Genomic DNA, 25805 nt, shown 5'->3' with positions numbered 1-25805 from the left:
TTTTTTTGTTTCTTATTTATTTATTTTTTTATTTCAAGTAATTTGAATTTCAGAACAATATAAAAATCAATTTTTAAGAATAGATCATTTATTTTTCATTTTAAATTTAAAAATTTACAAATTATAAATCTTTAAAAAATTAAAAAAAAATGTGTTCAGAATTTTCTGGCACAGAGACAGAATGTTATTATTTATCATAACAATTTATAAAAATCAAATAAAGAAAATTCAGTTGAGACTAGAGAGCCTAGAGTAAAAGAGAGTGGACAAGGGAGAAACGATTCCTGATTGGTGGACAGAAAAACTTTACCGCTGGAGGCGAGAGTGGAAAATTCGCCATTGGAATTACATGGAGTGAAAATTATCTGACTCAAAAAAATTATGTTCTGTATTAATAAATGCATGTAATAAGTTCATTACTTACTTTTTTTCAATAAGAAACTTCACAGTTACAGTAAATGTTAAAATTATGGCTGAAAATTTGGATAGTTGTTAGTTATTAGAATTTATCCTTATTATCACTTACTTGCGTGCATATAAAGTTATGTTTATCTCATTGTAAAGAGAACAAGGTGATGAAATAACTAATGGTTAGATAAGAATAAATGTATTTACTTTTAATGCACATAATTTCTATCTAAATTACTTATAAATTTTAAGATTTGAGCATCTTTTTATCAAAACTTCAGAAGTGCAGAGTTTGGCGATATTACTTTGACATGTTGGCGCTTTACAATGTTCGCGTTACAATGTTACAATGCGCGTTACAAAGTAGCATTTGTTTACTTTTCGTTACCAACTGTATAAAATGCTAGTTTGTTTTAAATTTCAACTAATTATGGAAATTTTTGTTGAAATAAACAATACCTTTTCAGGTGAATATGCGATAATTTTTTCCTGAAAAAGTAATAAATAATAATAAATTATATAATTTGTGTTATTAATTATTATTTCTGAAATAAATGGCATAATCATTATTAATTTTTATATTTTATTTAAGGCATTTATTAAAAGCTGAAGTCTTTTCATTAGTCTTTTTTTTTTTTCATTGACGTTAATTTTTTAACAATTTCAGATGCTAGACAATGTTTCTTAAAAAATCTGTAATACCATGTGCTTTCCAATCTTAAAGTTTATATTATTGATACTTTAGTATATACTCTTAGAATAACAGAACCTTCAGAATAACACCAAATGAGCGAATGGCGCCAATTTCGGTGTATCATCTGGCAACCCCCTTGGACAAAAATCTGACGGCAGCGCATGCGCTCTTGGATATTGTCATCACTCTTTTCAATACAGGCACTCTAGTTGAGACCAGTGATGTCAAAGTTCTCCCTGACATCCGTTTGGTATAGTGATTGATCTTTCTATCTTTATGTCCTTGTCTGAGTATACACAAGCAAAGGAGGGGATACAAATTTCTATATTCATTGTCTACGAAGTGTTTCGATTGGTTTGAATAAATTATCAAACCGAGCATGCGCATTAGTAAAATTGCGCCAAACAAAAATGCTAAAAGTGCCATTCTAGTAAGCCTGACTAAACGATTAAGCGATAAAGATGAAAATGATAGCGCAATTGACCAATCAAATGTCTCTATTTATTAAAAAAATCGGTCAGCCAAGCAACAGCCCGCAAATCATAGATCATAGAAGGCTCCCACAGAGCTATAAATTAACACACACGGCTCGTCGCACTCCTCTATAATTTACTTGTCCCTTCCACAAATCAAAACAAATTTTCGAATACAAACAATAGTACTATTTTTCTCTTTTTGCTGCAAATTCTCATTAAAATATTTCTTAAATTATTCAAAGTAACGATGTGTTAAAGCTCGCCATTCTATATAAATGATCGTTCCTAATGAATGAATAAATTATATTTAAATTTCATCCATCCTATCTGTACTTTTGCAACTAAACTTAAAACACTACTAAAATATGGAAAACAAAAATGAAGAGTAATAATAATTATTATAATAATTGTTTATTATTTGATGTATTAATATCAATGTATTTTTGTGTTTAAGTAAAATCCCGTTCTTGTTTTCATTAATGCTCTTCGCTTCCCATGTTGTTAATTTCACTAAAAATGCCTAAGTAACAAAAATACAATTTACATTAATAACTTCCTACGGAGATTTTTTTTTTCTCTGTAAGTCAGTAAAAAATATAAATTTTTGAATTGTATGTTTTCGAATTTAAAATAAATGCAATATTTAATTTTCCTTAAGAATAGAATATTTCGAATTTTTTTGTGGATTTATCTATATGGTGATTTGTAGCACCAATTATTAAGTGCCTATGGATTTTAAGCAAAAAATAACTTGTTGAGGTTTGCCTAGGGATGGATAGGCTACTTGATTTGGTTCTCTTCTGTGATTTTTTTTTTTTTAGATTCTTGCACGATTTGGCGCATATTTTGCAGCAGATCACAATCAGGAAGTCTTGCCCCTTTTTTTTTAATATAAGGACAAAATATATGATTTTTATTATTTAAAACAGGAATATAATAGGTAAATATAATGTAAAGGTGATTGTTTTATATTTGAATAGAAATTTTTGCAGAACATTCCATATTGTTAGAAATTGTACCAGTTAAATCAATATACAACTATAAAATAAAAGAAATTAAGTCGAATGAAAAGCAAAACAAATATTTCCTTAAATGTTAAAAATTTATATATTATTGAAGTCTACAAAATTTTTAAAACCTGTTTCATCAGAAGGTTTCATAATAGTTCAAAATAAAAATTTTTATATTTTACAGATAAAGGAAGATATTTTTTTTTGGTATAGTACACACACTAGACTATTTTTAAGAAGGGGAAAAGGAGAGCTAAAAAATATTTCTTTAACTATCCACAACCTTTTAAAAATACTAATTTTACGAATTGCAAAGATAGAAAGTTATAAATGTTTTAAAATATTGACAAAAAATTAGATTTTTTTAAATATTAACAAAAAATTCTATTTTTAAAAATATTTAATGTGTTGCATTGAAATTGATTTGAACTAAAATTAAAAATTACGTACATTTTTTTTCAATTTATAATTTAATATAATAATTAATGAAATAGATAACTTAGATATTTAAGTGCATTTATAATTATTAATACTGAATTAACATAATTCAATTCAAAACTATTCACCAATAAGTTTTTGTCAGTATTTTTTTTCCATTTTTGCCATGTTTTTTTCCCTCTATCTTGCCAAAAATACTAACCCTGTAAATTATACCCAATTCTCATGCTAAATAGTTTTATTAGACAAGTGCTTCTACCTCTTGCCAGAAATATGGCAACATTGTCCTAGAACATTTCAGAGTTCCTGTGGTAAAATTTTCTATTCAGAAAATAAAAATAAAAAATTTTCTTTTCAGTTTGCACGAAAAAAATATATATCTGCAGAATTGTTTTCAAAAGATTGCCTTTCTCACAAATCAGATGGGGAAAGAAATGCTTGTTATTTTTCATAACTTTTAACTATGATGAGTCAATCGCTTGAAGGGGAGAAATTTCCACCTCAATTGAACTATTTTAAGAAACTCTCCAGTCTTTCGACCTCAATTGCTCACTCACCTGGTGAATTTTTTTTTTATTATTAGCATAGGGCAGGGATGGCGAACCAATGGCATGCGACACAATATTTTGGGCACGCCACCGATTGCAAGTTCGCTGTGAAGCATATTAACAATTAAATTAAAATTTTAAAAAAATAAACAATTATTAACAAAAAAATTTACAATTAATGACAAAAAAAACAATAACTATAAGAAATGAGCTAACAATAAATAACAAGCAAAAAAGAAATTAACAGCCTGCTTAAACTAACATCTTACAACCTTAATATAAGTTAGTTGCCATCTAATCTGCAATAAAAGAAGTCACACTAATGTTACTTTAAGTTGAATTACGCGTGTAACTGAGATATTGCAAAATGTATTTTTTTTCCATAGTAAATAAAGAGTTTTGAGTTGATAGTATTTAGTATTATTATTTTCTCAATAATCACAAGGGTCAAAATTATTTGACGGCACGTCTATGACCTCATTAAACAATTTTTTGAAAAAATGGCACGTTGGTGCATAAAGGTTCGCCACCCCTGGCATAGAGCATACTGGTATAAGTTTCTTGTGAGTACTTTTTATGTCGAATTGCAAATGAAAAAAATATAAAATATATATTTAAAATCATATCAACTGAAAAAGTTTTTCATTGCTTATGCAGGCATGTAATTTTCTCTCTCCAGGAATTTAAAATTTTACATTCTTGGGAAATTTTCTTAGAGTTCCACTAATCTATATTTTGTTATTTTTTGCAAAATCACTTAAACGAGAAGTTTTTTCTTTCATTAGCAAGCAACTTCCCTCTCAGTCTTTTTCTGCCTGAGCTCTCATTTACACAACATGGCAAATTTTATTTAGTAGATTTTCAAGAGCGAGACGTAACTTTGACAGTCTTATAAAAATAGGAAAAATTCTGTAATGATTGGCTTTGCTTGGAATTTAAAATTGATCATATAATTTCAGTTATTACTTGTAATTTCTATGTGAAATCATTATCGTAACATTCGACGTAACTTTGACAGTCTTATAAAAATAGGAAAAATTCTGTAATGATTGGCTTTGCTTGGAATTTAAAATTGATCATATAATTTCAGTTATTACTTGTAATTTCTATGTGAAATCATTATCGTAACATTAGGTTATTTTATTTCTGCCCAATCAGCAGGTTCCATGAGTGTGGAATGGAAGGAGTTTCGATTAAAAGTGGAGATTTCTCAGATGAAGATTCGTGCAGTACTCCTGTTGAAATCCTTTCTGAAGTGAGTTAATAACATGCACAGGAAAGAAAAGAAGAAATTTTTTTTTCTCTATTGTATTTTAGTCTTTTCTAATTGAAATAATAAAAATGTATTTAAGTTATTTCAAATTTTTACCTTTTTATAAGACACATAACTAAATATATGATACGCATTTAAATATAAAAATTTATAGCCATGCAATTAATAATTAAGAAATAATTTTTTTCTACTCTGCCACCAATTTTTTGTAATTTTTTTTTTTTTTTTTGCCAACCACTTTCCTCAAATGCCAAAAACAGAATCAAATATTGCTGCTACCCTATTACATTTAAAATTCACCTGCATTATTAGCCATTTTTACACAACATCAGGTATATATTTCATAAATTAAAAAAATGACAAAACTATATAAAATTTTTTTCAGAGAACAGTTTTTTTACCACTTTGTTAAATTTTTATTAGAATAAAGCAAAATATACACAAAACTATTATTTAGCCTTGTTATAATAAGTTACTTTCACTTTTAAAACATATATTCTTTCTCTTTTCAATAAAATAGCTCTTAGACTTATGCTAAATCTTTCATTAAATTTATCAAGGTTTTAGCGGATGCAAAACAATCAGTGCATTTAGTTATAATATTAATTTCACAATCATATTTAATGACTTTATATACAAACATTCTTATTTCTTTATGCAGCAAACAATCATTCCTGAGCACTATAAACTGCAAGGAAACTTAAAGGCAATCGTACAAAAAAAAAAAAAAAAAAAAAAAAAAGAATGAAGGAAAAAAACTCTGGAAAAGATATTAAGTCAAAACCTTAGATCTACACTGCATTTGCTATCTGTGGGAATATATAATACCAACCCAAACACCTCTTTTGCAGTTGTTATCCAATTTTGATGGAAAAAGCTATTCAGCAAAAATAGAGGAAAATCAATCACAAATTGGTTCTAATAATTATCTCTTGTAGTAGAATTTGTGAAAGTGAAAACTGTTTTAGGCCCCAATTTAGTAAAAGTTTTTATAAATTGTGCGAATCTGTAAGGAAACAATTTTTTTTATTCTATTAAATTCATAACATTAGTAATTTTACAAACTTTAAAACATGACATTCTCAAATACTAACTAAGAAATAAGTTATTATTTCGTGCTTGCAAATGGAATCAATCAATTCAAACACACGATGCATAAAATCTCTCTAATGATTGCTTTTGCAAATTTTTATCCCTTTTCATTTCTTTAAAATAAAATTTTTTATTTTTTTAGTTCAGTAGTAGTCAGTCTTTATGAAATATTATATGAGCATACTTAAAAAAAAAATTGATGCTTTTCAATAATTACATTTTTTGTTTGTTCTGCTTATTTTTCTTCAAAAGTTGAATATTTTTTTTAATCGTTAATATTTTTTAAAATAAATTATTTAAATTTTAATTATCTAATTGTTTAAAATAATCATTGAATTAAAATCATAATTTAAACCATTGACACCCTATTAATTGCTTTCTATAGTTTTATAGTGACGCCCGGTGGCTGAGTGGTAGCGCTTCGCGCTGTCGTGCCACACGTCCCTGGTTCGATCCTGGTTCGGCCGGGCAAGGTTGACTCAGCCTTTCTTCCCTTCAGTGGGTCGATAGGTGAGTACCAAGCATGCTTGGGAACTAAACACTGGGGATTCCGCGTACGGCTGACCACCTGACCAGAACATCTGCTCCTGCCCCCCAGAGCCCAAGGTCAAGAAAACTGAGATGGGCACAGTAGACCTTGGCCCTCTTTGGGCTGTTGCGCCTCTGAGTTTAGTTTAGTAGTTTTATAGTAGCATAAGATTTTATAGTAGCATAAGACATTTGGAAAATTATCTAATTTTGCTTGTTCTAACCAAAATTAAAGCTAATATTTTTATTATATTTTAAATAAAAAAGATGATGTAAAAAATGTTTGCATGCATTTGTGTATTCTTTTTTATAATAAATTTTTATTAAGGAAAAATCTTTTTAGGATACTACTACTTTTTTTAAAGGAAAGAATCATTTAGATATTAAGCTGATTCACACATTCCTGATAAAAATTTAATTTTAATTATTTTGAAATGTTGTTATTAGATTTTTATTTTTTTTATTTGATTTGACTTTTAAAACTAAATTTTTGTTTGTTTAATCCCATGAAAACATATTGCTTTCGTTTCTCTTTACTTTTAGTTTCTTTCTGCTTTGATGGCTCGGAACTACAAGTGTGCCTTATATTATTGTAAGCTGAGTAAGTGAGTTATTTTATTTTTACTTTTTTCATTAAAATATTTTTAATTTCTATTTGAGTACTTTATAAATCAGGAAAAGACTTTAGCATGTGCTGTGACTTTTTGGGACCTATACTGAAACCATACTTAAAAATAATAAAAGAGTGTACTATTGCTGAAAAATATCTCTTAAATTAATGTCAGAGACAGAAACAAGATGGCTAATTACACTGATTTATTGAACACTTCTGTCATGCATGGAACAAGGTAACTTCAAAAGCAAGAACTTGTATACAATTAAATAAGGAACAAGAAATAATGTATTTGAAGCCTCTAGCAGACATTCAAATAATAAATTAAGGCTTAAACAACATCTATACACATATTTACATTTTTTTCCATCTGGGAGGATAGAACTCAGAACCTCTACTTCGCCAGGGAGATGACTTTCATCTACTCAAACGCACCTCAATATTTTACAAAAAAAAAGCAAATAAATAATGGAACTGAATGTTTTTAAGTTGTTAGTGCTATTTTTAAGAGAGGAAAAGTTTTCTTTTTTAGATGAACAGTGAAATCTTGGTTAAACGGACGTTCTTGGGAGTGATAGAATTGTCCGCTTACGAGAGTTGTCCGTTTACGGGAAAAGGACTTTAATAACGAAGTACACCGTAAATTGTTTTTAGAATAATTGCAATGCTTTAGAAAAGATTACATAATCTACTATCTAATATTTATTATAACTTTTAAAAAATAATTTTTTTAATAAAAAAAATGTATAAAAAATTTTTATACATATGTATACATAATTCTAGCTACATAAAAATGAATATGTTTTTCCTATTTACACAGGCACTAGTCATAGGATACCAAATAAGCACTTTTAGTCCTACTTCACTTCCTCTGACGGTTTACACCCCCTAACACCTCTCCATCACTTGATAGGGTCTCCTTGAACGTTCGAAAGCAGCAATGCATACCTGTAAGACTCTATGGAGTTGTCATATTCACAATTGATCATCTGTCAAATAACTGCTTCATTTATATGATCACCTCAATGACTAGATTTCTGTTCCCCTTTTTTTAACCCAGCTGTGTTTCCAAATTGATAATATGTAGAAATAAATTTTTAGTGGAGAAGAGTAATCGAGAGCATCATATCAGCTTGTGGGGGTTTCTTAACCAGTATCGTCCAGATGAAAAGATGCCACTGTCTGAAATATTTTACATCATCTTTTTCTCTTCTTTTTTTGCAAAGATAGGGAAGGTGAAAGGAAAGCGATTGATGTTTTAGTGGTGAAATAGCTTAACATTTTTAGTTGTGGACAAAATAAGAAAATGCTTTGGAAAAGATGGAAAGCTGCATATTTTTTTCTTTTGAATTTAAAGTAGAAGTAGTTTGTTTTGTTTTTTTTTTTTAATCAGAAGAATTGGTGACCAGTTTGTAGAGATAGAAAATACCGATTGAGGGCATAAATGACTGTTCGAGTCCAGTTAGGGGAGTGTCCATTTTGCGGAGAAGTTACATAATGTTTTTTTTATTGAAGATTCACAGGGAGTTAAAAATATGTCCCTAATGAGAGGCGTCCGTTCTGAGGAGTGTTCGTAACGAGAGATTTCACTGTATCTCGTTATATTTTTAACTTTCCAATAAAAGACATTTGTTATTTTATTTCAACCTCCAAAAATTGCATTAATTGCTCTTTTTTTTTGTTTAAATATTTCACTGTATTTTTCTTTATCATAAATCCTAAACAAACATTGTATGATGAAATGTATGGATAATTTTAAATATCTTTCGTAAATTAGTTCTCTGTTTTAAATGTTATGCTTTAAAAATGCTTTTTTTTTCTATTATTAAATTATCTTTTTTAATATCAAAAAATGTTTTTTTTTTTTAATTTATGGTGGTTTTTATTTATTAATTACTAGAGGCCTCTGAGACATAAAATAGATTATCATCAGGGTATCCAACAACAGAGAAATAGGGAAAACCTGGAATTATCAGAGAATTTATTAATTCAGGAAATATCAGAGAATTTCTAAATTTTTTTAGTAAAACAGAAAAAAGTTTTAAAATAGCAGACGATCATACATCAAGCGATCGATGCTTCTGTGAGTAGCGCTTCACTAAGAATGACGCAAACAAGTTTTCTCCCATATTTCTTCCAAGTGGTCCTGAAGTTTTAGATTGTTTTTTCAGCAGTAAATCATTATTTTTTCTGTCCTTTTGAGTTTCCCAAACATAACATATCAAATAATATATTCAATACATTATAACAGCATGTGAATTCCGAATTTGAGTTATCACTTTTTTGAAGCGCACAATTTGTCACGATTTCATCGTAATTTTCACCCTTTTTCACCTGGTTTTTCAAATTCCAATATTTTTATACCTTGCTATAAGACGTGTGAATCTGGAATTTAAGTAATTCAATTCAAGCAATTCCATCGTAATTTCACATTGTTATATGATAGATTTTCAGCAATTATGTATAATCTTTTCTCTTCTTTTCACATAGTTTTTCAAATTATAATATTTTAAATGCTGTGTTATTAAGACATGTAAATTTCCATTTTGAGCTATCACTTTTTGATGAGTTTTACTTGGCTTGTTTGATTAGTGATGATTCCATCATAACTTCACGTCATTTGATGATTATTCTTTCACAAGTTATTTACCATTTTTTTGGTTTTTCAAATTCAGATATTTATAATACAATGCTTTACAACTTAAGACTTTTGAATTAACTTTACTATTTTTTGATGTGTTCGATTCCTGACAATTCCGTAATAATTTCATGTCAATAAATGCACCGTTTTTCAGCTGTTATTTATCATTTTTTCAGCTATTTCCACATGGGTTTTCAGAAAGTATTATATTTATACGATGTTATCACTACAAGTGTGCCTTTGGAATTAAAGGAGTGTCAATTCAAATTAATTTTATCCTAAATCTACATCATTTAAGAATCGTTTTTTCAGCAGACATTTGTATCTTTTTTTTGGCTATTTTAGTGAGATTTTTTCTGTTTCAATATTTTTAATACAATATAATGGTTAGTGAATTGCGTGTTTTAGCAATCACATTCTTACACGCTTGATTGGTGAAGATTCAATCTCAAATCTGCATTAAATTCCAATTACTTTTTTTGGCCGATGTTGCAATTACTTGTTGTTTTTTTCAGCCATTTTAACATTGCTTTTAAAATCTTGATACTTTTAATATGTTATCACGGCAACTAACATTTTCTGAATACGAGAATTACACTCATTTTAAAATTTTTTTATGGAATGATCTAATTTATCTGCAGAATTATTTTTAAGTTAAATTTTCTCATTGAAAATAAGATTTTTTTTTAATAATAAAATTATACACTTTGTATATTTTGGGTTTCTTAAAAGCGATGCAAATTTTTGTGAAATGCAACTCCTTTTTCTGGTGGATGTTCTTTTTTAGGGGGATATAATGCCCTTTTTAAGATCTAGAATGAAATTTACCTTATTTTTAAATACATAGTGTTTATTTTATAATATTAAACTGTTCATCAATATTAATTTTTGATTTTACTCTGATGATATATTTTAAATGATAAAATATTTGTTTGAAATAAAATTTAATATTAAATATCATCTGCTCGATGGAGGAAAAATCTTGGATTTACAAGGAAAATGTCTTCTCACTAGACACCCTGATCATTTCTACTGTAAAAATTATTTCATACCCCTTTTTTAATTGAAATGTTTAAAGATATATGTTCATATTGCTCTCCCACAAGGATAATTGAGCTTTATATACTTTTTACTGTGCAAACTAATTTCTCTGGTGTACTTATATGAAAAAAAAAAAATTCAACAGTATAGTGATATTTTAAGTAATTTCCAACAAGAATAATTGAGCTTAATATTCTTTTTACTGTGCATACTAATTTCTCTGGTGTACTTATATGAAAAAAAAAAAATTCAACAGTATAGTGATATTTTAAGTAATTTCCAAAAAAGTGAACGATTGAAACGAGCATAAAAACATTGTTGCTAAATAAAGAGCAACTAGAACTTTTTAGATGCTATTTAGTTTGTGTCGCACTTGACTTGTTTGATTGCTAAATTTCTTTTGTGATTTCATTGCATTCTCTATTTTTCAGTCATGTACTATGAGCCTGAAAATGAAGTGGTCCAAGATTTTTATCCTCTTATTCAAGAAAAAATTCATTTAAGTAATTTTTTAGCTATTTCTTCCCTCAATATTAAGCTGCTTATATTAATAAAAAATTTGTTTATTTTTGTATAATTTATAATTGCATTAAGTATTCTTAGTTCTTATGTTTTTAATTAAAAATGTAAATTTTTGATTTAGATCTCAAGTTACTAGATGATTCAAATGAATCTGCCTAGCTTTGATATGCAAAACAAATGACATAAAAATATGTTGGCTTTTGCTTGTACTTAAGTTTCAGCAACAATGAAAGCTATTTTATTTTTAATGACTTTAATGAATTACATCTTGAAATGATAGTTACATTTTATTTAAAGGGCTCATACATTTTTAAGTAAGTGCTTGTGAATACTGTGATTTTTATCTTCAATTAATTCTAAGAGAGAGAAAAGTGTAGGTTTGTGATTCCTGGAAAACCAGTTTTCTTACAAGCTAATATTATTTTTTAAAAAGAAAAAAAGATTATTAAAGGTCTATGTATATAGTAATTTGCAAAAAAAAGTATTATGTTTTTAAAGTTCAAAAGGTATTTCAAAGTGACCCTGTAATTCACATTTTTATTTTCTACTTAAGACTACAATGAGAACAATTTTGAGAAATTATGCTCTTCTCTCTTTCTTTTGTCATTTTAATTTTTAATGAATAAAAATGTATTGCTCAAAAATGAATGAAAGAAATACACTCAAATTACTGTATTTTCCGGTTTATAATCCGTGGATTACCTGCCGAAAGAGTATTTTATTTCGAGGTATGGATTATCTACCAAAACGTTTTCATTTGAGCCCATCTCGAAATTTAACTTGCATCCCCATTTGCATTGAAAGCGAGACTGAATGATCACATGATAAGAGAAGATAGCAGCACATATTTCCCATTATAAAAATTAAGATCCTAATAAAGGAAGATTTCTGTAAAATCAGTAAGATTATAACAAAGAAAAATCTAATAATTTCTAATCTAAAATTTTCTAAATAATCTTTTAATTTATTTTATGTAGAGATTTATTAAATTGAGAAAATAAAGATCATTAAATTGTGGAAATGAAAAAGCATTATCAAAGAAGTAAAAAATTATCTAAAATTATGGCGAATAAAATGTTACAATTTAACAAAAAGTAAAAAAAATAATAATAATAACCGTTTTTTTAAATAAATCATTAAAGAATAAAAAATAAACTTAACTGTTTTGAATTAAATAAAAGAAAAATATATATGTATAAGATCAGGACAGATTAGTGAAAGGGTTTCTAAACTCAAATCTTCTAAAAATAACTTGTTCTAAAAGTTTTAATGCTTAATTTAAAACAAGGGTAACAATTAAAAAAAAAACGTAAACATGTATAAATTTTTTGATAAGCCCATCCAAGAAATTGAAGAATTCAAGTCAAATAACAATTATCAATTTTCAACTTATAAAAATTATATAATTTCTTCAACTTTTTAAAAACATTTCATTCATAATCAAAATAATCTTTATATCCTTATCATTAGAATGAATAGAAAGAAAAGCTACAAAAGTTGTCTATAAAAAAAATATCTTTTTTTCCACAATGCAAGACTTTATTTTGTCAAAGTTGTTTCAAAATTCTTTTATTTTCTTTATGACTTTTTTTGTTTCTTTTTGTAAGGATTGTCAGTCATTCATTGAAGAATTCGGGGCCAATTTACTTTGATAAGTTCATGAACAGAATAAGGATATATCTTTAATAACTCATTTATCAATTTTTATTGTATTTAAAGGAAATCGTAACAATAGTTACTTTTCTAAATACTTTTTGTTTTGATAACTGCAGGATTTGTTGTTAGAGTGTGAATCTGGAGTAAATTTTTGTAATTTTATTTTTTCACTTTTTTAAATCACATTTATTTCTGCTTTTTTGTTTGAATTCACTCTTCTTTAAAATGAGTTTGTTAAAAACATTGACAGTGTACTTATCTAGTTATTATGTTTATTTGTGAATAGTAATATGCAGACAATTAGGTAGACTTTAATTTAAAATATTAATTTCTTTTTTTAAAAATAAAATTGAATTATACTAATTTAAAATTTCATTTATTTTTATACGTGTAATTATTCTTATTTGTAGATTTTGAGTGCGAATCAGATTCAAGCTCTGATGAAAACATGCAGACCCTATCAGAATCTTCTACAGAATATTTTACGAGCACATCTGTTGCTTCAGCCTCAGTCTGTTCATCTTTAAGCAGGTCACTATTTCATCGAACATCTCTCTCTTTTATCCTCTGTTTCGAATGTCTCAAAATAATTAGTAAAATAGTAACTGGAAATTTTGCTATTAATTCTCATATAAATAATGCTAACTATACACTTGTCTTCTGGATTAATGTCTAGACATGCTACATTTTAGTTGAAATCCATTACTATTTATTAATATTAACTTTTAGGCTACATCTCATTAATCAGTTAATCAAATTTTTTGAAAAAACAGCTAATTAATATTAGCTGATTTTTTAAAAAAAAATTGATTGTGGATAATTCTAATTATTGAGTTGTTTAAACTAACCTTTATTCTCCTAATATTTACCATTGTCCATGATGCTTAAATTTTATTATTAGTTTGAATAATTTAATATTTATTCATTAAAATCATAGTTTATATTGTAACTAAATTATAATTATTATAACTGCTTTTGAAAAACAAGAATCAGAGAGTCCAGATCCAGAGTGTATATAAAGAATTTATTATTTGATGTTTATTGCTTATCTTCTGTTTCATATGTATTTTTTTTTCTTTTTTGGTTTATTAAATATACTTTTAAGTGATCACGATTCTTCATTGGGATACCGCATCAAAGATGCACTCAATTTAACAACATTAAACCTCATTATTGGCAATTAGGACTTATATTATGTCAAAAAATACTTAACATTGATGGTTTTAGGAACAGTTTGGATTGTTTGAACAGTGTTCACAAAAAGGAAAAACATTTTGAAAATGACTAACATTAAAACAACCGACACGTTTTGTCTTTAAACAGAATTATGAATGTTATTTTTGTTTACCTGTGCTACGGTCTCTGAATAAGCTAAATAATTTTGTCAAAATGTGCTCGCAACAATTTCACACTTTCTGACACGAATCTTGATATTCTGAGTTGACAAGTAATATGATATCCTTATTGCAAAGAAGCAAGTCCTGAATTGACAATAGTTCAATAATTTTGATTGTTGTAATTTTTGTAATATTTTAAATGCTGACTAATATGCTTCAAATTATTTGTAAAAAAAAAGAGTTAAGAATTTTTTATTTTCCGGTTTTTCATTATATTATAAATATTTATTCATTTTAAATTACACATCAACTCTACATAATAAAAAAGGAATAAAAAAAATTTTGATAAAAAGGAAAATACATTTTCTTATGCAAGGGATTTTATTATTTTCACTGTATCTTCTTTTAACTAATGGTTTCAGTTTTCCTTGGTAAAATTTAGTTTTTAAGTGTTAATCTTTCTTATGTTTAAATTTTGTGATTTTTTATTTCAAAAGCTTTAAACTCTTCACTATAATTGTATTTATAATGACCTTATGCCTTATGTTTGTTACATAAATTTATTTCACTTCTATTTATATGTAATTAAAAGGATAAAAGCTTTAAGTTTCATATTTAGAAAATACTATTAATATTTAATAACAATATTAGTGTTTTTGTTTTTGGAAGGAGAAAAGCTTTAGAGATGCTTGAAAATTAATAATTACTATTAAATTTATGTTATTAAATTTTCAGTGTTTATTTTGGTATAAATATACATAATATGTATTCTAGCCACTGTCGAAATATGTTTTGTCTAAATTTTTCCTTTTCAAATTTCAAGGCAAAACTGTTTTTAAAGATTATTTGTTTGCTGTAATTTCTTTTTTAATAGGTTAATTTTACACCCTCTACTTTAAAAGTGAAGAGACTTTAAATTTGAAAATAATTTATCTACATCTTATTTATTGATACTTTTTAAGGAAATATTTATGTGCTCCGAGAATCTCAAATTTTAGGAAAGTAAATTATTCTTCTATGATAAAAAAATAATTCAACCATATTTAGCAGAAGAATTAACGCAGTGACTGATTACATAAATCTGTAAAACAATTTAATAAGAAAAATAAAATTAAAAATTTTAAGCTAAAAATTTATTAAAAAAAAGGATTTAAAAATAAAAATATTTAAAAGTTTATTACAATTGACAATTTGAGGAAAAACTAATAAAAACGAAACAACTAATAATAACAAAAATACGAAATAACTAAGCATGCACCAAAAAAATTCTCTAGAATTAACAAAGCGGAAACGAGTTTCATTTTCTCAGTCTTTGGGGGTGGAATTTTAGTGGGTAGAATGTCCTCTCGTTCAATGGAAATAACACAATATGACTAAGCTTAGAAAGAGAGAAGAAAATATTAAAAGAAGGATGTACCCCACCTCCTCCGCTTGTCTTTTCTACTTGAGCTGTTTAGGAGGAATCAATTGGTTATTTTTGAAGGGGTTGGGGAATTCCTTATATGTTTGCTCCAATTACAATTGCCAAGGCGCTAAGTGGATTTCTAGATTGCAATCTTTCTTTAGCTGGGGGTGGATACAAGAAGATGCGTACCTTTTAAAATGGTCTTCTTATGCGATATTTTTTTTTTATTATTTCGTTTATCTATTTTATTTTGCAGGCCGTTGTCGAAAGTTTGCTAAGAATTGGCTATTGCTCTGCAGCAAGTTGCGATACGGGCAAATATTTCGTCGACTTAGTTATTAATTTCTCATTATCTCTGAAAATGATTTAATCTTAAATAATTTTCTTCCATAAAATTTTTTTCTACTAAAAATTTTTACGTTGGAAGTGCCGCATGAAGGAAAAAAACGACTTCTTTTTTCGATAGTGCAGCGGCGCTTTCGCCGAAAACTACAATACATTCAAAAACATGTTATAATTTAAAATGTGCTTTTTTTATGTTAGTTTGGTAATTTAGTCATTTCATAATGCAAATGATGTTAAAATGCAGAATTAATAACTATTTGTTCTATAAACTGTTCTACTGTTTCCAGTGATGAAGAAGAGGACGTTTGCTTTGAAGTCTCCGAATAAAAATACACTCATTAGGTATCTCTTTCACTTCTAACTCACTTGTAGCTTGCACACTTCATGCTGTATGTAAAAATCTGTGATATTTATCTATTTTACTTTTTTTTTTTGGTCTCATTTTGATTTTAAAATGTGATATTTATTTAGATTTTAAAATGAGATATTTATTTAGATTTTATAATGTGATATTTAGGATTTCATTTGTAAAAGCGTTATTTTTTATGTTTATTTTTCTTCCTTTTAGTTGGGAATCATATATTTACATTCCTAAGAAATATTTTAAAATTACCTTCTAAATTTAAATAATAATTAATCATTGATTCTAAAACTTGATAGTGGAGCGATATTCTAAAAATAGTCTTAAAAAAATTTAAAAAAACATCTGAAACTAATTAAAATCAAAACAAGACCACATTCTAGTTAAATATGGAAAAAAAAGAAATAATATAAACTCAATACTTTGCTTTATTTAATTTTTTTAAAGACTATTTTTAGAATATCGCTCCACTATCATTCCCCCCCCCCCCTCTGTATCTTTTGTCAAGACAGCAATAATAAGGTTTTGCATTTAGACTACTCAATTGTAATTACTGTAAAATAATTTGTCCTCCGGAAACTATTTTAATATGTCTTATTTTATGGAGAAAAAAAATGCATTTCAAATACCTGAAACGGAATCAATTTTCAGAATAAACCAGTCTACAAATTATTCATTTTTGGAGTCATATTCCACTTTTTAATTTTTGGATAAAGTATAGTTACCTTTAAAACTTTCAATTGCTTAAAAATATCAAAGTTTTAAAAGGTTAATAGTAATTTTAACATTAATTTTCAAAAAATGAAAGTATGATTAGGACTAATTAATTGAAAATTACTCGATGAAAACTAACCAAATGTTATACATATTTATTTTAAACAAAGTAAAACAAGTTTCTAAAATTATATACTGATGTATGATATTAAAATTCTTGAGTTTGTATGTAATTGATTGGATTTAAATGGTGAGCATAAATGGTAAAATTGTTTTTGTTTTATGTTATGGCATGGCTTTTTTTAAATTTTATTAATTGTTTTTTCCTCTTCTTTTTATTTAATATTTTGTTGGGAATTATGCATAGTGTAACAACAAAACTAATGTCCACAGCTAAAAGATATAAAATTTTCCAAAGCAAACAGCTTTTATCTAACAATGTGGGGTTGGAGAGCAAAGGTAGAGGGTGTCTGTTTTATCTAGATATTGCCATTATGATAATAAAGCTAAAGACCCCTTGACCTCTTAGATCTGTCCTGTCTTGATTTTTTTTCTTTTACGGTTAGGGACCTAAAAAGTAGGGATTTTGCGAATTGTGATTTAGCAAAATACCGAATATTCGGCAGTCCAATAGCAATTTTTTTAAAAAAATTATTAATAAATGCTATTATTTTTTATTAAGTAATAAGTTTAGTCATTATTGAAAAATAATCAAAACTTATCTGTATTATTGGTATGGGTAAAGAGGGAAAAAAATAGAAATGTTTAGGATAAGGATAATTAGATATTATGATGTTTAGAAATATTTAAGATAAAGAAGAAACCGAGTAACAGCTATTTAAAAAAACTACAGTTGTAAAGTTAAAAAAAGAAGAAGAAAGAAATAGAAAAAAAAAATCCTCTTAATTCTTGAAACAAAATACTATTTTCCAGGAGGAAATAAATTCTCCATTAAACATTAAAAGAGATAAATGTCTATCAGAAACGGTTTTAAAAATGCTATATCATAAAAACGGAATCTATATCATATGGAACGGATGCTATATCATAAAAAAGATTATATACAAAGGAAAATTATATACAAGAGAAAAATAAAAATCAATCTTAATTTTTGAAAATCAATTTTAAATCCGAACATTTTAGTTTTATAATTACTGCATTTTCAAGAAAAAGGTGAAGATTAAAGTCTAATAGAGAGCCTCTTAACTGCCATGTTATAATAAAAACGTCTATGAAAATGTCTGTTGTTTGAAAAAGAAAAAGCTAGATAGAAACCAAAACAAAAATTTTGCTTGATTTTTAAACGATAGATTTAACGCTAAAAATCTTAATTAAACTTTTACACATTTCTTTATAGAAAAAAATGTCCTTAAAACGAATAACGTACATAAGAAACACTCGTTCAGGAATGCTGTCATGATGAAAACACTGTTAAAAAGAAAAGTTAGTAAGAAAAGAAGAAACAGAAAGGAAGCAAAAAATTATTTTTAGTTCTGAAATATAAATTTAATGTTGAGGTTTGCAGTATTCTATGTTACTAATTATCTGTTTTACCATATAAGAAAAAAGTGACAATAAAACAATATATTTTATTCAAAACATTCCGTTAACATTAAAACAGAACATTCGTTTCGTTAAAACTGTAAAACAAACAAAAATAAAACAAAACAAAAAATTCTCAATTTTTAAAATATAAAGTGTAGAAAAAACGATGGAATTGTCTCAATTAAAAAAAAAAAGAAAAGGAATGAGCAATAAAAAAACTCATGGTTCAGCATAAAGTAATTTAGCTTCAATTCTTCAAATTTCACTTTTCCATGGATCTTTCAGAACGTAAATTACCAAGCTTTAGAACTTAATGAATATGTGTAAAAACTATTTTGAATAACGTATAGTAAAAAATTTGATTTTAGATTATTTTTTATTAAATATATTAAACATTATTATTTATTAAATATATTAAAAGTTTCCCAAAAGAATCTTAGTCGAAAAATAATTTTTTATATAATACTTTGCTGAATATTTGGCAAGAGCTCCGAATTCTGAATAGTGGCCAAATATTCATTACATCCCTACTAAAAAGCATTGTTAATGAAATTAGTCATTGATGACTGATGATGGAATATTAATCAATGACATAAATCTGTAGAAGTCATTGATTGTCTTTATAGTTGTGACCATCTGTACTGATTAGTTTTTTAGTTAAATGTTTCATTCTATTTTTAACTTCTTTTAAATTTTTTTAGATAATTATGAAATATTTTGAGCTATTTTTTCCATGTATTTTTTTACTTTAATATCTAGTCTAGTAATTATAGCTATTAAAAAAGTGTTTCTTCAGAAATATTTAAACTCAAGATTTTTTTTTCATTGGAAGCTTTATTAAATCATAGTAAACAATGACTGACTGTGCATTTCACTCTTTTTTGAGGTGAAAAGGGAGTGATTTGGGGAAGAGAATTGTATATCCTTTATGCAGGCAAGGAATGCACAGCTTATAATTCATTTTTTTTTTACACTGAATTAAATGAGACCAATCAAGTGACAGTTTACAAGGTACAGGTTTTTTTCATATATTAATTTTTCATTGCATTAAATTTGTGTTTAAATAAATTTTTTATTCTATCTAATGATTATACTTGCTGAATACCCGTTCTCCGTATGGGCTGGAAAAAATTAAACTGTCAATAAATTAGTCTCAAAGAATGCTAGAAAATCATGCACAAAACTGAGCCAACACAATTAATAAAACTAAAATAATCCACTTTTTTTATGTATTATTATTTTTTGTCTTTGGTGACTTTAAATATCTAGATTAAGCAAAACGCATTTTTAAGAGTTCATCAGATCAGAATAAATATTTAGTATTTTTTGAAATGATGCTATTGCTCAAGGACAATTCGTGGAAAATGACCACAATTAAGCTATTTACTCTGGTAATGACTCCTTTCGAATTCCTCTAGAGCACCTCACTCCACTTTATCTATATTAATGCAGTTTTAATCTTTACCAAATTTACTAATTTGACCTAAAATAGTAAATTCTTTAATATTAATTAAAATAACACCTATTACCACAATATTGAAAATGCCTTTTACCAAAATTATTTAAGCAACATTGGCGTCACTTATAGTATGGCGATTTTTTATCTTCCTCCTCAGCGAATTAGTACCATTTCTCCATTAATTTTGCTGTTCTGTACTTAGCTTATTTTTAATGCAATTATTATTTATGATCAAAATTAATTAAGCATCATTGGCGTCAATAACAGCATTGAAATTTTTTACATTTATTGAACTATTTCACACATTAGAACTATTTCCCCATTAATTTTGCTTTTTAGTTAATAGCTTGAAGTTTTATAATAATTAGTTACTATTATCAAAATTAATTAAGCATCATTGGCTTCAATAAAGTATGGCTGTTCTTTTTTTCCTTTTCTTAAAGGAATTAGTGCCCTTTCTCTATTAATTATGCTTTTTTATATATAGTTTTTTTTTTTCAGTTAGTACCATTGTCATTATAAATTGAACACCATGGGGATCAGTAATAGTATGGAGATGTAGTGAACTTCTCCTAAATGAATTAGTATTATTTTACCATCAATTTTTCTAATTTGTTAGTAGCTTATTTTTTTCCAGTTTGTACAATTCACCAAAATAATCAGGCATCGTCAGACGATTTTTCACCTTTCATTAATTTTGCTTTCCAGTGTGTAACTATTTCTTTTTATTTAAAATACTATTAATTTTTAATTATTTAGTTTTTTAGAAATACCTTTTAAAAGCATAATCATGTGAAAAGAAAAATGTGGTTTCATATTACCTGATCCGCCTAAGATACCATTCAGTTTTTTATGATGTGACGAATAAAAAATAATTAAATATCTAAGACTGTGTAATAAACTCCTTTTTTAATTAATGAAAGCTATAAGCAAGTAAACACTGCCATTAACTTGAAAATTTTCTGCTGTCAGTACGCTACTGCGATTGATTCTGGAGTTATAAGTGGAACACACGCGCAAACAAATTCTTCATTTTATTAAATAGATTTGTCATGTATTATATTTATTGAGATAACCTGATAACCTGAGATAAATAAAAATAAGGTTTAAATCTGACCCCCCCCCCCCAAAAAAAAAAAATAAAAACTTAATACTTATTCAATTTACTGTAATAAATTGCAAAGATACTTCATTTTATTAGATAGCAAAGTTTGATGTTTGAATAGGTACAAATACAAAATTTTTAATTTTTCTACATAAAATGCTTATAATTTCTAAACTATTGGTCTTATCACCTTCCAATCTTATTCAATATAGCATGAATAATTACATCGGAAAATATGGTTAGGTAAATAATTGGTTTAGATAGTTCCTTAATAGTAGTTTAAAAAGTGTATATAAGATATGTAAGAAATCATATATTTCATATATTTACGTCTGAACAATTCATTCTATTGACTTATTTGATTCAGGATGTTCATAAAAACAGTTCTTAATTTAGTTAAATAGCTAAGTCTTATGTATAAATTAATAGAAGTGCGAAATTGTACATTTTTATACATAAAACCCTCTGCACTATTGGTACGATCATCTTGTGATTGGTCTAAATCGATTCAGCAGGGATAAAATTTACAATGCCTATTCCCCTTGGAAAAGGGAGGAGCATAAAAAGGTATTTATGACAAAACTTTCTATGAAAAATATCACAGGTATTAATTTATAAGAAGTTAAAGTCTAATTTTACTGGACTATTTTAAAAATGAATTCATTTATTTGCTGATTTATGCTTTATATTCCATACATTTTATATTTAAAAAATTCTTTCACAGAATTTCTTTTTATTTAAAAAAAAAAATTCATTTGCATTTTTATTCCTTTAACATTCATTGTCATTTTGAGAATACATTTCATTCTACATTCTTATAAATATTATTTATTTTTATAATTTTATCCTCAAACGCGCACACAGAAAAAATATCCAACATTAGAAAATATGTACCATTTATAAAATATTTTTTAAGGTAAAAAGGAAAAAAAAAAAGCTTTTTTTCTTAATAATTTTGCTGACGGCTATGTAATAACTTGTCTTTGTAAATTAAAAATAAGATTACAGAAGAAGAGTGAAATACACTTAAAGAAGTTACCTACACCAATATTTATTATACTAATTCATTTCTTTGTCAAAAGATGAATAATTTTAAATTTAAAAATGATTCTAATGAATCAAATGAGTATCACATTAAGGATGAAAATTATGTTTTATACCATAATTGTTGAGCAGTTCTCTCAGTTTATTCAATTGATCATAGTTAATTGGAGACAATAAAATGAATAACTAATGCTAGCTTTAATGTATATTCAATGAATGAAAGTTTTAATATGAAAAAAAAGATTATTTTTCTTTTTTAAAAAAATATTTAGTTGATTTTGTCTTTTTATTTCATAAAAGTATAAAAATATTAAAGTTAACATTCAATTTGAAAAGTATTCAGGTAATTTCTGGATTTCTGACTTTAAGAATGTTTGGATATAAAAATATATTTTCTTTTTACAAGTCTTTAGGTGTGCAATTTATGGAATATATAATAGTTTAGTGTAGTTGAGTAATATCTTGTTTTAAGTATGACCTTTTAAATGATTTTATAAACAAATAGGAATTGTCTTCTAGCGAATGTTATTTTTTGTTATTTTATTTTTAGTAGTCACAGCATCTTACTGAGAAAAAAACTTAGTTTGTTAATTATATTTTTCATGAACTTTTAGATGAAACTATTATTTTGTCTACCATGGCACATTCATAATTTAAAGGATTTTGGTGCCAAAATTGACAATTGTGTTATTTTATTATTTTTATCTGTAAAAATGAATTAGTTCTTTAGTAAGATGCTGCCATCAATGGTTATTGTATTGCATTTTATTTTATTCTGTGCCTTCAGTATACTTTGAGGAACAAATTTTTCTATCAATACTTAAATTGTGATATGTTACTATAAATTGAACACTATTGTAGTTTTAACATATGTGTATTTTTACTATATCTGTTTTAATGAAGACAATTGAACTTTTTATGTCTTTGTATTATTTTAATCTATGTTTATTTCTTTTATGTCAAAACATCTTGTTAATGTTTTATTTTAAATATTTTAATAAAATCTTTCTATGTAACATATATTTTGATGAAATGTATAAATCAATTTGTGTTTTATACATTTATAAACTTTTTCTAAATTTCCAATTGTTTATTTTCCTCTTCAAATAAAATGTATCTTATAGTATTGAATGGTGCATTTACTTAAAGATTTAAGTCTTAAAAATAAAAAGCATCAATTGAAATAACTCTGTTTAATTATTTAAAATATTGAATATGTCTGGTGATCTTTAAATTTCAAAATATTATATTTTTCAATTTCGTTTGCAACATTGATCCAGAATTAAGTTTTTAGGTGATAAAAATAAACTTTTAACAATTTTATATAAATTATAATTTTACATTGATAATAGTTTCAATATTTGTTTTTCTGCAAAAATTAATTTTTTTTATTCATTTAAATTAATATGTTTATTTTCAAAATTATATAAATTTCTGTGCACTTTAAGAAAATTTAAATATTTACTATTTATTCACTAATGAATCCATTAACGTATTACAGTAGTACAGCACTTTGAAACCTATAACTTGTTTCTGCTCAATTATGTCCTTAATCATCTCAATCGAGTAATCTTCTGTTATTAATTAAAAAGGAATTATTTTTCTTAATTTTTTACATAATTTGTTTGTTATATAATTCTACTTCTTTGCAATTTTCTCACAAATCGAAAGAAAATTCAAAGATGTTTTAACGATGAATCTTTCAAAAATGATCCTTCCCTCAAAATTGCCTTGAATAAATGAACATGCGAAAACAGTTTTATATAATATCAAGAAATGCCGATTTCTAAGAAAATTGTGAAAATTTTTTTTAACTGTCTTTTTTTTCTAGCTCATGCAATTTTCTTTCTTATTTTCTAAATAAACTCATATTTTATTATTATTTTTGCAGTTAAGTAACAAAATGTTGATTTTTTAAAAATTTTACTTAATTGCTATTTAATGTTTGTATAGATGTGAACTTACTTATCCATTTGTTAATAAAAATCAAAGCAATCTTTTTTAATTTCTAATTTTCAAATGTATGCGAGATTATTTTATAGTTTGAAAACGAATTAAAACTTTTTAATGTGTTACAGAAAATTATCAGCATGATCAAATAAGAATTGGTTATGTGAATATTAAAAAGCACTGCTACAGGCTAATGTGTTCTTGTAAAATAACAGAAATAAATAAGTGTCATTTGATTAAAACAGCCATTAAATACATAGAAATTTTTTAAAATATAAATATAATTTATATATATATATATATATATATATATATATATATATATATATATATATATATATATATATATATATATACATATATATATATATATATATATATATATATATATATATACACACATATATAGTAATATACTATTGCTCAATAAATATTTGTGTAAAACAAGCTATCATATATTTCTTTCTTAAACAATAATGAACTATTTTATTTGTAAAAAAAATCGAAAGATTTATATATATACAGTCAACCGGCTATAGTGAAACTTCAAGGGACCGAAATTTTGGTTCACTATAACCGGGAGTTCCCCATATCCGTTACGAGGGCAATTTAATTAATTGTTCCCAAATTCCTCCCTTTTATTACACTTATTCAAATAAATGACTGAAAAATATTATGTAGTAGCAAAAAATGTGTTATTTTTTATTACTCTGCGTCCTGCACACACACACACAAAAATTAGTAATCTTTAGCTGATGAGCAATTTTCAACATCAGATATGGAAACACTTCACGACTCTCAGAAAATTTTTCCTGAATTTCTGTTAGTCCAATTTTTTAACTTGTCTAACCTGCCATTCAAGCACATAAAAGTAATCTCTTAAAATCGCTTAGCAAATTCATCGACATTTGTCCAGATACTGGAAGATTGCTGCTTCTTTGAATGCTGAAGCACTTCAGTAATGCTTCTTCAATATCCTTGTGATCTGCTTTTTTCTGCCATTTAAATTTTTTTCATGAGCAGAAATTGTTAATTGCCTATTTTTCCATATGTTACGAACTGTAGATTTGGATAGTTTATATTCTCTGCAAATATCAGATAGATTACATCCATTTTAAATTTTTCTGTTTGTGCCCATTTTATCATCAATGGAGAAAATTTTACGTTTACTGCTCGCCATAGTTGAATTTGAGACACTTGTTTGCAGGCTTTTTTTTAACTGCATTGAGAGCAAAAAGGAGTTGAAATGAGGGCCTTATCAACACATATTAGTGTCCAACTCTTTGACCAATAATAAATAGTTACTCATTCCCTCTGACATAAAATGCTTATTGATCCCACTGACACTTTATAGGTGCATCATCTGCCTGGGTTGGAAACATCTACTTGATTTGTTTAGGGATGGGAAAGTAAGGTGAAAGAAGCAAACAAGAAAAAATGCTTATCGCTACCTTCCCCACTGTAGATGGCTTTAAAAACCGGTATATGTACTTATTTTGAAGTAGAAATTTCGAAATTATTACAAAAAAATGAAGAAAAAAGCTCATTAGATCCAACTTCACTTTTTTGGTTCACTATATCCACAAAAAATAACATTATA

The 25805-nt window shown here is 26.2% G+C and overlaps 1 protein-coding gene across 4 annotated transcripts; it reads left to right on the top strand.

Annotated features, from left to right (window-relative positions):
• The first annotated feature begins 1688 nt into the window (after positions 1-1688).
• LOC107437046 (uncharacterized) lies at positions 1689-16793 on the top strand. 4 transcript variants are annotated; one of them, XM_071181894.2, is made up of 6 exons: positions 1689-1963; positions 4733-4829; positions 7011-7068; positions 11194-11265; positions 13351-13471; positions 16315-16793. In XM_071181894.2, the coding sequence occupies exons 1-6, from the start codon at positions 1944-1946 to the stop codon at positions 16352-16354; spliced, it is 408 nt and encodes a 135-aa protein (XP_071037995.1). In that variant the 5' UTR covers positions 1689-1943; the 3' UTR covers positions 16355-16793. The 4 variants fall into 4 exon arrangements, with proteins under 4 accessions (XP_071037995.1, XP_015904407.1, XP_071037996.1 ...); XM_016048921.4 differs by having other exon boundaries at positions 1714-1963; positions 4736-4829; XM_071181895.2 differs by having other exon boundaries at positions 1714-2518.
• Positions 16794-25805: the final 9012 nt, after the last annotated feature.

This window comes from Parasteatoda tepidariorum, chromosome 4 (assembly GCF_982258835.1).
Source record: "Parasteatoda tepidariorum strain Cologne lab strain chromosome 4, Ptep-v5.0, whole genome shotgun sequence".
NCBI lineage: Eukaryota > Metazoa > Arthropoda > Arachnida > Araneae > Theridiidae > Parasteatoda > Parasteatoda tepidariorum.
Note: the sequence above shows the minus strand (reverse complement) of the source record. Positions and strands in the feature narration are given on the sequence as shown.

What these genes read in the sequence shown, in the direction of transcription:
- LOC107437046 (XM_071181894.2), top strand. Translation starts at nt 1,944, where the DNA reads ATGGAAAACAAAAATGAAGA. An exon ending in ATGGAAAACAAAAATGAAGA is followed by an intron (nt 1,964 to 4,732) that starts GTAATAATAATT and finishes CTGCCCAATCAG; the next exon opens with CAGGTTCCATGAGTGTGGAA. An exon ending in TCAAGAAAAAATTCATTTAA is followed by an intron (nt 11,266 to 13,350) that starts GTAATTTTTTAG and finishes TCTTATTTGTAG; the next exon opens with ATTTTGAGTGCGAATCAGAT.